This window comes from Monodelphis domestica, chromosome 1 (genome assembly GCF_027887165.1).
Source record: "Monodelphis domestica isolate mMonDom1 chromosome 1, mMonDom1.pri, whole genome shotgun sequence".
Lineage (NCBI taxonomy): Eukaryota > Metazoa > Chordata > Mammalia > Didelphimorphia > Didelphidae > Monodelphis > Monodelphis domestica.
In genome coordinates this window covers 431,018,534-431,033,380 of record NC_077227.1, presented here as the reverse complement: position 1 = coordinate 431,033,380, position 14,847 = coordinate 431,018,534, and the positions used below count along the sequence as shown (strand labels likewise).

Sequence of the window (14,847 nt, the reverse complement as noted above, 5' to 3'; positions counted from 1 at the left end):
GAGAGAAAAAATGGGAAGAAAAGTGGGGAAAAGAAATGAAAGTAATTCAAAAAGAAAATAACAACTTAGAAGACATAATTGCCCACATGGAAAAAGAGAAATCAAATGAAGTAATAAGAAAATTTGAGACCAGAATTGACCTGCTGGAAGCCATGAAAAACAGGATAGACCAAACCAAAAAGGAAAATCAAACAATCATAGCTGAAAAACAGTCTTTAAAGACTAGAATTGAGCAAGTAGAAGCTAATGGTCTCATGAGACAGCAAGAATTAATAAAGCAAGTCAAAGAATGACAAAATAGAAGTAAACATGAAATATTGAAAAAACAACTGACTTAGAAAACAGATCTAGGAGAGACGACTTGAGAATTATTAGTCTACCTGAAAGCCTGTGAAAAAATTAAAGCTTTGGGGGGCAGCTGGGTAGCTCAGTGGATTGAGAGCCAGGCCTAGAGACAGGAGGTCCTAGGTTCAAATCTGGCCTCAGACATTTCCCACCTGTGTGACCCTGAGCAAGTCACTTGACCCCCCATTGCCTAGCCCTTACCACCCTTCTGCCTTGGAGCCAGTACACAGTATTGACTCCAAGATGGAAGATAAGGGTTTAAAAAAAAATTTTTTTTAATAAAATCTTTGGCATCATATAAGAAATTATCCAAGAAAACTGCCCTGATATTCTTGAACAAGAGGGCAAAATAGACATTGAAAGAGTCCATAGATTGCCCCCTACATTAAATCTTCAAAAGACAGCCCCCAGGAATGTAATAGCCAAATTCAAGAGCTTCCCAGCCAAGTAGAAAATATTGCAAACAGCCTGAAAGAGATAATTCAGATATTAAAGAGCCCATCATGATTACACAGGATCTGGCAGCCTCCACACCAAAGGACCACAAAGCTTGGAATATGACATTCAGGAAGGCAAGAGAATTGGGTCCACAACCAAGAATTACCTACCCATCAAAACTGACTATGTATTTTTAGGGGAAAGTATGGGCATTTAATAAAATAGAATATTTCCAAGCATTTCTAAAGAAAAGACCAGAACTAAATGGAAAATTTGATGTCCAAATACAAAATTCAAGAGAACCATAAAAATATAAACAAGTGGGTGGGAGGATTTTAAGGGCTTCAGTAAGGTTACAGAGGTTGTGGTACTAAGTTTTTTAAGATGACATGTAACAAAGGGGGATAGAGGATGGCACTAAGAGAAACTTAAAGGAAGAAGAAAAATAGGATAAATTATTCCACATAAAGGGGCATGTGGGGCAGGAGGATAATACTATTATATTATAAGAAGGAAAGGAAGATAGTGGTAATAGGTAATACTTAAACCTTACTTTCAGTGGAATCACTTCTGAGAGGGAAGAGCAGCTAGATCTATTGGGGTATAGAATTCTGTCTTACCCTACAGGAAAGCTGAAAGGAAATAACAAAGGGTGGGGGAGTGGGACAAGGAGTATTAAAATGGAGGGAAAGGAAAGGAGAGGGTGCAATTAATAGACCTTAAAGAAAAATAAGAGGGGAATAAGAAGGGAGGGGGTAGGGAGGAAAGTAGACTGATTAAAAGCAAAATACTGGTGTGAAAGGAAATTGTGAAAGAGGAATGAGTAGAACTAAAAGAGGAAGTCAAAATGATGGGGAATACACAGGCAGTAATCATAACTGAATGTGAATGGGATGAACTCACCCATAAAACAGAAGCAGATAGAGTGGATTAGAAACCAAAATCCTACCATATGTTGTCTACAAGAAACACACATGAGACAAGTAGACACACACAAGGTAAAGGTAAGAGACTGGAGCAAAATTTATTGGGCATCAACTGATAAAAAGAAGGCAGAAGTCACAATCATGATATCTGACAAAGCCAAAGTAAAAATAGATCTAATTAAAAGAGATAGGGAAAGGAACTACATCCCGATATAAGATAATATAGACAATGAAGAAATATCAGTACACAAATGGTATATAGCATCCAGATTTTTAAAGGAGAAACTATTGGAGCTTAAGGAGAAAATAGATAATAAAACTATACTAATGGGAGAACTGAACCTTCCTCTATCAGATCTAAATAAATCAAACCAAAAAATAAGTAAGAGATGTGAACAAAATCTTAGAAAAATTAGTTAATAGATATATAAAGAAAAATAAATAATGACAAAAAGGAATACACCTCTTCAGCATATGGTACATTCACAAAGATTGAACATGATTAGGGCAGAAAAACATTGCAATCAAATGCAAAAAAACAGAAATAATAAATGCAACTTTTTCAGATCATAATGCAATAAAAATTATAATTAGTAAGGGTACATGGAGAGGCAAATCAAAAATTAATTGGAAATTAGAATGACAATGAGGAAACAACATATCAAAATCTATGGGATGCAGCCAAAACAGTAGTTGAGAAAATTTATATCCCTGAGTGCATATATCAATAAATCAGAGAGGGAAAAGGTCAATGAATTGGGCATTCAACTTCAAAAATTAGAGAATAAACTAAAAATCCCCAAATAAAAACTACATTGGAAATTCTAAAAAATCAAAGGAAAAATTAATAAAATTAAAAGTAAAAGAATTATTAATAAATCTAGGAACTGGTACTTTGAAAAACAAATAAGATAAAATACTGGTTAATTAAGAAAAGAAAAAAAATCAAATTAACAGTATCAAAGATGAAAAGGGAGACCTCACCTCTAATGATGAAGAAGTTAAGGTAATTATTAAGAACTATTTTGCCCATTTATATGGCAACAAATATGACAATTTAGGTGAAATGGGCGAATATTTACAAAAACATAAATTGCCTAGATTAACAAAAGAGGAAATTGAATACTTAAACAATCCTAACTGTAAAGATAATTTTAGGGTTGTGTCTTAAAATAGAAATTAATTGGTTGCCAGAGGAAAATCCCAAATAAATACCCAAGTCAGTCTGGAAATTTATGGTAATTTTAATTAATATAGAGGGAAGAGGGTATAGGATTTCTCCCACCTGGCCTGTGCCAGGGGGAGTTCAAGATCTCTGCCACTAGGTCTCTGAAGGAGATGAGAGGCTTCTAAGAAGTTTGGAAAGTAAAGGAGGAAAAACTCAACCAGAAACTCACCACCGAACCGGACAATAGCCATAGCCTCGCCAACATGCTGTAAGGCTGCCACCAGCCACCTCTCCGCCACCAAAAGGTACTGAAAAGAGGAAGTGATGCAAAATATATAGACCTTTTACTCTTGTGTCTCCTCTTTAGTTTTCATCTTTGATTAGATTATATCTTTTGAGTTACTTAACACTTCTTTGTTAAGTTCACCTTTTGTTAGTTACTTAACCTTTTTGTGATTAATTTACCCTTTATAGTTACTTAACACCTTTTTGTATTAAGATCTTAAAATAGACTTAGCTTAAAGTTCTAACTTCACTATAAAGTAAGAACTAAGTACCTTCATTGTTCAATCAGGAGATTACAATTTTATCTTCACCATAAAGTAAGATCTAAGTAGGGTGGAGTAATCTAAATTTCACACATCTCCAAAAAAGAAATTGAACAAGCCATCAAGGAACTCCCTAAGAAAAAATCCCCAGGACCAGATGGATTCACAAGTGAATTCTATCAGACATTTAAAGAAAACTAATCCCAGTATTGTACAAAGTATTTGACAAAATAAGCAAAGAAGGAGTTTTACCAAATTCCTTTCATGGCACAAATAAGGTACTGATTCCAAAGCCAGGTAGACCAAAAACATAAAACTACAGACCAATCTCCTTAATGAACATGATGCAAAAATCTTAAATAGCATACTAGCAAAAAGACTCCCCCAAGTGATCATGAGGATTATCCATTATGATCAGGTGGAATTTATACAAGGAACGCAAGGATGGTTAATATTAGGAAACCATCCACATATAGCAACCAAACCAACAGAAATCACATGATTATCTCAATAGATGCAGAAAAAGCCTTTGACAAAATACAACAATTCATTCCTATTGAAAATACTAGAGGGGGCAGCTGGGTTGCTCAGTGGATTGGGAGCCAGGCCTAGAGACGGGAGGTCCTAGGTTCAAATCTGGCCTCAGCTACTTCCTAGCTGTGTGACCCTGGGCAAGTCATTTGACCCCCATTGCCTAGCCCTTACCACTCTTCTGCCTTGGAGCCAATACACAGTATTGACTCCAAGACGGAAGGTAAGGGTTTAGAAAAAAAAAGAAAATACTAGAAAGTATAGGAATAGATGGGCCTTTCCTAAAAATAATAAACAGTATATATTTAAATCTATCAGCAAGCATTATCTGCAATGGGGATAAGTTAGAAGCCTTCCCAATAAGATCAGGAGTGAAGCAAGGATGCCCATTATCACCTCTATTATTTAAGATTGTACTAGAAGTGCTAGCAGTAGCAATTAGAGAAGAAAAAGAAATTGAAGTTATTAAAGTAGACAATAAGGAGACTAAACTATCACTCTTTGTAGAAATTAACTAAAAAGCTAGTGGAAATAATCAACAATTTTAGCAAAGTTGCAGGATGCAAAATAAACCCACATAAATCATCAGCATTTCTATATATCTCCAACACAACCCAGCAGCAAGAGTTAGAAAGAGAAATTCCATTTAAAACACCCTAGACCAGTGGTTCTCAACCTTTCTAATGCCATGACCCCGCAATACAGTTCCTTATGTTGCAGTGACCCCAAACCAAAAAATTATTTTGGTGGCTACTTGAAAACTGTAATTTTGCTACAGTTTTGATTCGGAATGTAAATACTAGATATGCATTATGTATTCTCATTGCTACAAATTGAGAGGTTGAGAACCGCTGCCTTAGACAATATAAAATACTTAGGAATCTATTTGTCAAGACAAACACAGGAATTATATGAACACAACTACTAAACACTTTCCACACAATTAAAACGATCTAAATAATTGGAAAAACATTAACTTCTCATGGGTAGGATGAGCTAATACGATAAAAGTAACAATCCTACCCAAATTAATTTACTTATTCAGTGCCATACTTATCAAACTACCAAGAAACTTTTTTTATTGAATTAGAAAAAAATTATAACAAAGTTCTTTTGGAAGAATGAAAGATCAAGAATATCAAGGGAACTAATGAAAAAAAAAATGTGGACAGGTGTCTAGCCGTACCAGATCTTAAACTATACTATAAAACAGTGATCGTCAAAACGATGTGGTACTGGCTAAGAAACTGAAGGAAGGATCAATGGAATAGACTTGGGGTAAATGTCTTCAGCAAGATAGTAGTATATGATAAGCACAAAGATCCCAGCTTTTGGGATAAGAACCCATTGTTTGACAAAAACTGCTGGAAAAATTTGAAAACAGTATGGGAATGATTAGGTTTAGATCAACATCTCACACCCTATACCAAGATAAATTCTGAATGGGCAAATGACTTAAATATAAAGAAAAGTATAAGTAAATTAAGTGAACAAAGAATAGTATACCTGTCAGATCTATGGGAAAGAATTTAAAACCAAACAAGAGATAGAGAGTATTACAAAATATAAAATGAATAATTTTGATTACATTAAATTAAAAAGGTTTTGTACAAACAAAACCAATGCAACCAAAATTAGAAAGGAAGCAACAAATTGAAAAAAAATATATATATAACAAAAACCTCTGACAAATGTCTGATTTCTCAAATTTACAAGGAGCTAGATCACTTGTACAAAAAATCAAGGCATTTCCCGATTGATAAATGGGCAAGGGACATGAATAGGCAGTTTTCAGGAAACAAAATCAAAACTATCGTTAAGCACATCAAAAAAGCATCCTAAATCTCTCATAATTAGAGAAATGCAAATCAAAATAACTCTAACGTACCACCTCACACCTAGCAGATCAGCCAATATGACAGCAAAGGAAAGTAATAAATGTTGGAGGGAATGTGGCAAAATTGGGACATTAATGCATTGCTGCTGGAGTTGTGAATTGATATAACCATTCTGGAAGGCAATTTGGAATTATGCCTAAAGGGCTTTAAATACTGCCTGCCCTTTGGTCCAGCCATACCACTGCTGGGTTTGTACCCCAGAGAGATAAGGAAAAATACATGTACAAAAATATTTATAGCTGTGCTCTTTGTGGTGGCAAGAAATTGGAAAATGGGGGAGTGTCCATTGTTTGGGGAGTGGCTGAATAAATTGTGGTATCTGATGGTGATGGAATATTATTGTACTAAAAGGAACAATGAACTGGCGGAATTCCGTATGAACTGGGAAGATTTCCAGGAATTGATGCAGAGCAAAAGGAACAGAACCAGGAGAACATTACACACAGAGACTGATACACTGTGGCACAATCGAATGTAATGGACTTCTCTACCACCATTAATGCAATCACCCAGGACAATTCTGAGGAACTTAGGAGAAAGAACACTATCCACATCCACAGAAAGAACTGTGGGAGTAGAAATGCAGAAGGAAAAAATATGATTGGTCACATGGTTCAATGAGGATGTGATTGGGGATGAGGACTCTAAATGATCACTCAATTGCAAATATTAATGATATGGAAATAGGTTTTAAACAATGATACATTTAAACCCAGTGGAATTGCCTAGTCCTTCAGGAGTGGGGAGAGAGGCAGGAAAGGAAAGAACATGAATCATGTAACCATGGAAAAATATTCTTCATTAATTAAATAAAATTTTAAAATAGAAAAAAATTATCAAAGAAATTTAGAAGACTAAATATAGTCTGAGATACAATTAGAAAATGAATAATATAGGACTTGAGGAAATAAGGGAAGGTTTAGGAGAAGAATAATGAAGGGCATAAGAAAGATGTGCTCTTTCAAGACCTTTGGAAGGGTGTGTGTGTGTGTGTGTGTGTGTGTGTGTAGAGAGGAAAATGAAGGAAGTTCAAGCATGTTGAGAAAAGTTTGAGGAAGTTTTCTGAAATAAGGATATGAGTCATTTCATGTTTCAAGAATTTAGTTAGACTCTTTTCAGTACTTTAAATAGATAAAAATGATAGCAAACTAAGTGTGTCACTGTCTTTAAGAATGAGCTAAGTGATGACAGTGAGCTCTCAATCTTTAGATTTCTGCCAGAATTTTTTGAGATTTTACATTGTGCTCTTAATAGTTATAAAAAACTACTATATATTAATTTTGATTTGGTCAAAATAGATCCCAATTCTAAATCAGAATGTGGTTTTAGGATCCCTGTATTAGGAGAACTTTGGTAAATTAGTAAAAAAAAAAACAACAAGAATGCTACTTTAAATAACTAAAAATCATAGGATTTATGGAGGGCTTGAAATAATTGGCCATGTAAAGAATAATACTAAAAAATTGAAATTATTACTTTAGTATTCTGTTTGATACCATTTGTGAATAGAGATCCAGGTGTAATTGAATTCATTCTGGTCTCATTTTAAGTGGAATATGTTCTCCAATTATGATAAATATGATCAATCAGATTTACTTTGCTATTTGGCATAGGACAAAGTTTTGGGAAAATGCATGCTTAAGGAAATTTGTTAGCAGTGTGATCTTAAGTCTAATTACCATAGCTTACCAATTTGTTATCTTTATGAAAATAGTGCTTAATGTAAATGTGTTAATCCATTGTATTAGAAAGTATTGTTAGAAAAGTGAACTCTTCTTTGAGTCTCTTTGGTTATAAACTTAATTGTTAAAAGACTGACAATTTTTTTTATCTCTTTAGAAATACAGAAACTAGTAAGATCTTACCAACCTTGCTAACAATTTGAAGTAATTAGGCTTAAGAAATACTGTTGAGTGCTAGACTTGCAGAAGACTAACATACTTCAAGATATAGCCCCAGGCTCAGGTTGAAGTACAGTGGTCCATTACAACACACTGCTTAATTTCTTAGTTGGCCACAAGTGAAATTAGATTAGTTTCTAATAGTCAAAAGCACCTTTCCAGATCATTTATAATAAACTTATTGTAATGTGCTTAGCATTAGGCCTTGCTTCATACTACTCTCAAGTATATAGATGTTGACTATTGTGATCTTCAGGCCTCTATTCTACATATTTCTTAAATTGTGCAACTTGAGAGTCATTATATTAATCTTCTTTGTGTTCTGTAAAAACTATTTAAGTACTTCAGAGGGTCCTTTCCCTGCTGTCATCAGATTAAATTCCTTAGAGATTTCTACTTAGGCCAAAAATCCATTTTTTATGTAAAATCTTAAAGTAAGAGATTTAAAAAGCAATAGCTTATGATATTTAGCCCAGTTTACTTAGCCCAGTTTATTTTACACTAACCTAATAATTATAGGCATGAAATTAAACTGGTCAAGATTTATATATATATATTTGCCAGTTCTGCAAATGCAAAAGTAAACATATATTGTGAAATTTGATAATATCAGCATTGGTAGAAAAACAATTTATCTTGTAAATTGATACTATTTGATTATAAACCCAGTTGACAGAGTGCCTCAAATCTGCTTATCATTTTTCTTAAGCATATTTTATTTCCTTGATATTATAATAATAGTCTCAATTTTTTTTCATTTCTTTATCTGATAGGATGTTTGAGACTTGTTAATGGACCTGATTTCTCTGCTGGTGATATGATTTAAGGTTCAGTAATTCTAAAACCTGAGAACTGCTCGATTCAGAGACAGAAGAGCTTTAGTATTCTGGTCAAAATAGATCCTAGTTCCCAGCTAGGTAGAATTGTAAAGTTTATAAATCAGCTCATACCATTTTATCTTAAGGAGGTAAGCTCCATCTAAATTTGTTTAGTAGCATTAAAACATTATGTGATAGAATGAATGATTTTCTGTGGTAGGTAATTTGGAAATACATCTAACTAAATATCATCTGATCAGTACTGAGTTTGTTTACTGCTCCATCTGATAAGCTTCTCTTTTAATCTGGATGCTATTATATTGTGAACTGAACTGTTAAAAGAAGGTAAAAAAAATTAACTGAAAACTATTTTGTTATTTTATCAGTCCTGCTGATCACATTTTGTAATATTCTGAACTACTGAAACTGGAAATTTACATAGTTAAGTTTCAGCTAAGATTATTTGGCTATCACTTAGGAAAATTGAGTTTGTTCATGAAATTATTAGGAATTATTGTCATGATGTTAAAACTTGTCAAGTATTTATATAAGTATTTTTAAAGTGAACATTGATAATTACTGTGTGGGGAAAAGTACACAGTAAAGACCTTGTAAAATTTCCTTGTTTGCTTAAGACCAAAGCTCTGTTCAGGAGCTTGCTGCACTGTAAAATTTCCCTTCTCCCATTTCAAACACAAGAGGGGGAAGAAATTAGGAATTTCTTTATAGTCTAAGACTGAATTCTAAAGATATATCTGGAGTGGATTTATAATTTGGAGGCTTACTAAAGTTACATTTTTAACCAGTTTAGTCTTTTTTTTCCCCGAACCTCTAATGTCTTAAAATTGATACTAAGTATTGATTCTAAGGCTGAAAAGTGATAAGGGCTAGGCAGCTGGGTTAAGTGACTTCCTCCAGGAGTCACACAACTAAGAATTATCTGAGGCCAGATTTGAACCTTGTTCCTTCCAACTCTAGACCTGGCTCTCTAGCCACTAAGCCACTTAGTTGTCCCTGACCAACTTACTCTTAACAAACTCTAGTCTTAAAGTTTGATTTTTACTTTAAAGTATAATAAAAGACGAAGATCTGTTAACTTGGAGGTTTACAGCAATCATATATTCACCATCTAGGTAATGTAAATTTTAAACTAATATCCAATAACTCTAAGTATTATATTTTATAAGATTTATTAATAACCACTTGAAGTAGAAGAAATACAAGAACAAAAGTAAAAAACCTGAGTAAAGCCACATGAGTAAACTTCTCCTTCCTGGCACTCACCCAACTGCCCCAGTTGCGGTCCTAGGAGCAGAGGGAGAGGGTGGAGCTACACAAAATTTTTATCTTCCCTACATTAGTTAGATAATGTAGATACATAAATGGGATACTGGGAGATAGAGTCCCTGGGGAGCAAAATCTTAATTACATAATATAACTCTAGAACATAATTATTTTTTAGTTTCTAATTATAGATATTTATACCAGGATTAGCCTAGATTCAAGGAAAAGAAGAAAAAAAGAAAAGAAAGAAAAGGACATAAATAAAATTTTAAAACCTGATTCTTTTTGTTGATAACTGATATTATTATAACATTATTAGAGTAATTTATATCTAGCCCAAATCAGGATTAATGAAACTTCCTGTTTAAGGTTAAATCTTATGGGACTATAATTGCTATTATTCTATCTGAGTCTGATTCCAGGTATGATCATTATCTGTAATGCCCGCATATTGGGGTGAGTGACAGCTGCGAACTACAGGTGAAGTTCTATCTCAAGAGAAAGCTGGGGAGAGAAATTTTTGATATGGGCTGAGGTAGGACTCTCCTTACTTGATTTCCCTGTTATGACATTTCCTTTTGAATGTAAAATTTTCCCAGCTGACTAATTCTAAACCTGACTGTGATTATTTTTGTCAACGCATTTGGCCACCTATATATCTCTTGCCTGGAATTGACACAAGCTATCTTTTCCTTACTATAGCCATGTGTGTCCTTCCTTTCCCTTTTATAGCAACTTTCTATAATCATAGTAGGCGATAAGTAAAAAAATATATAAACACAATACTAAATCTTTATCTCATAGCCTAAGGCTAGAACACAGCCAACCTATTATAATAAGATACAAGTATATAAGAGCTAAGCTATTCAGCCTAAAGTTATAGTCTTTTTCATTCCCTATAAATAACTAAGTAGATGTGTATTTGGACTTTTCATCTGTCTTTTTACAAATTAAATTTATTCATGCATAAGATAAGGTGCTCAAATGTCTCAGAATGGTATGGGAATAATTAGACAATGATGTAGGATTTATTAAGTGAGGATATAATTTTATTATTTAGTGAAGTTAAATATTTTCTTTTCTGTGTTGTAAGAATTTTACCATAATTATTTTAGAGAAGAGTGATTTAGTGGCCTATCTTATCTTACCTCAAAGAGATCCAATTTTACTTAGATTTGTTATTTAATACAGGACTAACATATATATATATATATGGATGCTCTGAAATGCAAGCAAATTATACAAGGTTTTGAGCATAGTTAGTAACTGAATATGCTTTACTATAGACAATTTGAATAATTTACTAGTCTATTTATACAACCTATTCCAAATATTTTCTTAAAATTGTAGTAAAATAAGCATCTTTGGGATAAATTCATTTGTGTGACCATTTAACTTAAGCATAGAACTCACCTGCTTACTAAGTGTGTCATTCATGAGTTCTTGAGTAGCATCTTATCCTTCAAAAGGGGGGAATAAGCAGCTAAAAGTGTGAATAACTGTAGTAAATGAAGAAAAAATTTTAAGAGAAAATAGCAAGATTAGATGATTATATATGTCAAATATATTTTTTCTAATGGAATATAAAGTCCTTGATCATGTTCTAATGTTTTAAAAGTTGGGTTCAGAATTTTCTGATCTTTCAGTTATTTAAATTTTCTAGATATTCCAACATAATAATTTTCCAACATAAATATTCCAACATAATAATTTGCTAATATACATTACAAGTCTTTTATAGGTGAAGTTTATTCCCTTTCTGAGACTTGTATCCAAGGTGAAGAATAAAATAGATGAACTCTAGAAGGTATCATTCTACAAGTCAGATCTTCATAGATTGTTATAAATTCTTCCTTCAGCCTATTGTTGGAAATTTCTAAGTGAAACATCTTGTTTAGATAAGGATAGATGCAGCATGGAATAAGGGAAAATGCACATTTTCTAGTGTTGTGGTTCCTAATTTGATGTTCTCATAACTATTATTAGTAGGATTTGAACCATAAAGTTTGAACTATTTCTTACCACATAACCTAGTTATTGACAAAACAAAATTAAGTGATTGTATTAAATTTTATTAAGATCTATTTTGCAAGAAATTTTAGCAGAAGTAAAAAGATGTCTACAGTGACCTGACCTGGAGAAACAGATCTGCTAGAGGAAGCTGCTCTGAGAACCAGTCTCTTCCAGAATGCCTAAGAGGGGAGATTTCCAGAAGAACAGATGACTGTAGTGGGAGATATTCTCAGAAACCAGACAACTCCCTAAAATAGCTGGGCCCTAAGGACATGATGAACTGATGAAATGAGTTTCTAAGAAAGAGACTCTTTACCTTTCCCTCTCATTCCTTATCCATGTTCTGCTGTGTGTTGTAAGGCTTACTTACTGCCCCCATCTACTCTTGTCAATGCATTGGTTCGTTTCTCTCCCCCCCCTCCTTCCCTTAACATTATTCCCATCATGTTAAAATGCTTAGTTAAAAACTAAGCCTCATAATTAAAAACCATCAATGATGTATTTATCATACCAGTAATTGAGAAGACTATGTCTCTCAGTGAATCAGAGGGAAGAATGAGGAAAATTAATTCTAAAAATGTATTATTGTATTATTATTATTAATTTATAATATTCTCATTTCTGTCAAAAGGCCATCTCTTACACTAAAGAGAAGCCTCTCCCTAGCCAGTCCTAGGAATGTCATTGCATTCCTACACTTAAGGCAACTCCTTATTAACTAGGTTGGGCTGGGCCTCACACAACTGGGAACATGAGTTCTGTTTGTAAATAGGACCCAACTTAAGTTATATCCCTCTCCCAGAAGTATGAACTTCTGTCCTTGTTCCCTTCATTGAGGTTTGGGGAGACTTGGATTAGGAAGGGGAAACCTAAACAGAGTGAAGTGGTTTTCTTTGCCCACATGGCTAGGGGCTACTGAAATCTCATAACAAAGGCACCTTTTCAGTTGACCTCCTTGCATTCACAATGGGGTAATCAGGAGGGACTGAGAGTTCTTAGTTCACTTCCTTATTAAGTGTCCACTAATTAGAGTTGCTATTTTCTGGTCACAAGAGGGCCCAGTAATGTACTAATAGGAAGACAGGTGCATTTAAGAGGATCCAAGACCCTACATCTCTGTCTTTGGTCAACAAAGAGAGATCACTCACCATCAATTATTTCTAACCTAGTTAATAAATTGATTTTTCATGCCAAGAATTTTGCCTCAGTATTTTATTTGCCACATCTGTTTACTGTTATTCTTATGCATGCAGGATCAATACCTTTGATCCTGGCTATCCCCCATTCTTAGACTGCTCTTCTTCCTTAGCTTTACCTTCTGGAATTCTTACCTTCCTTCAAGAATCAGCTGAAGTGCCACCTTCTGCAGTGTGATAGAGGCTGTCAAGACGGAGAGACCCTCACTGCTCTCCTCACCAGAGTCTTCCCTCCTCCAGATCTCACTCCTAGGGCCCCTCCCCCGTCAAGGTGATCGATTTCACATACTCTTCAGTCTGGCATTTTATCTCTAGTGCCAGCCTCTATCACACCAGGAGGGCTTTCCTTTTCATCATCCTGCCTGTGCTTCTCCTCCATTTATTTTCTTGTATCTTAGATATATATGTATGTATCTGTATTGTTCAGGCACATTTCAGTTGAGTCCAACTCTTTGTGACTCCATTTAGGATTTTCTTGGCAAAGATTTGAGGGTAGTTTTCATTTCCTTCAGCTCATTTTACAGATGAGGAAACTTAGGCAAACAGAGCTAAGTGACTTGCCTAAGATCACACAGCTCATGTATATCTGAATCCAGATTTGAACTCCTGAAGATGAATCTTCCTAATTCCAATCCCAATGCTCTATCCATTGTGCCACCTACTTGTCTGTGTATTTTTCTAAATATATCCATACATGTACATGTTATGTATGCCCCATACTAGAACAAAAGTTTCACGAAAGTTGAAACCATTTTTGCTTTTTCTTTGTATTCTTAGCATTTAGCATAGTGCTCTTAAATGTTTCTTAGATGATGATGGCCTCCATCTCTTATCTGGATAGAAGTTTTCCCCATCATAATTCTGAAAGATATTGTCATATTTTTTCTATATACTTTCTACATGATTTGTTTTATATTTTCATAAAAACATGGTATAATTTATAGGAGGCTATTAATAAAAAATCCATAATCTAAATCCCATTTCTGATGCTTTATTATGGTACTATAGGCAAGCCCCTTAAGCTACTGTGTGCCTCAGGCAACTCCCTTGGACTTGTCTACTAAGAAATTACAAATTCTTTCTTTATACATTCTCATTTTCCCAAAACCTTTTATATTTGTATGTATTCTTTAGGAGTTTGTTGATAATTGTCTAAGTCTTTTTTTTTTCTCCAGGAATTGCATTGTAGTTTCTCAGTAGTTTTTGTCAAACAGAATCCTTCCCCAATAATTTGTATTCTTGGGTTTATTGAATTCTGAGTTATTCTGTGTACTTCTAGACTTGCTTATCTAGTATGTTCTACATACTTTTTTTCTTATATTTATTAACCAGTTCAAATAATTAAAAGTTAACAAGATCTAGTAATGGGAGGCTCCCTTAATTTTTCTCACAACTCAAGTTTAATGAAGAATGTTGAATGTTTGATTAGTCTTAACAATTAAGTATAAATTAATTTAGGTAATATCATTTTTATTATATTAGTCTGACCTATTCCTAAATATTTAACATCTCTTGAACTATTTTTTCCATAAGAATTTCAAAATGATTTAAACTAATTCTATCAAGAAAACTTGGTATTAAATGAATTAATAAGTTAATTTTTGGAGTATCATTTTTAATATATTTATTGAATCCATATATGAGCCTTATATGCCTCTCCAGGTACTCTTCCTTTATTTTTGTCAGTACAAGACTAGTCATCCCTATGGATCACATGTTGACAAGTTGGCAGTATAATTGTTTTCAAAATTTCTCTTACCTTACTCCAAAATGATGTAATT

At 33.7% G+C, this 14,847-nt stretch overlaps 1 protein-coding gene across 15 annotated transcripts in view; it reads left to right on the top strand.

The window, feature by feature from the left end:
• The window catches only part of LOC103103968 (tigger transposable element-derived protein 1-like), a 71,708-nt gene that overhangs the window by 34,241 nt on the left and 22,620 nt on the right, over nucleotides 1-14,847 (top strand). For 4 of the 15 annotated variants that reach the window (XM_056812182.1, XM_007474712.3, XM_007474711.3 and 1 more), the window contains one exon: nucleotides 8,529-13,061. The exons of 4 other annotated variants lie outside the window; for them this stretch is intronic. In XM_056812182.1, coding sequence (XP_056668160.1) covers nucleotides 8,529-8,581 — 53 coding nt within the window. In that variant the 3' untranslated portion in view covers nucleotides 8,582-13,061. Of the gene's footprint in view, nucleotides 1-8,528; nucleotides 13,062-14,847 lie in introns of those variants that run through there. 7 more of the 15 variants (XR_008915282.1, XR_458164.3, XR_001627980.2 and 4 more) reach the window with 7 other exon arrangements.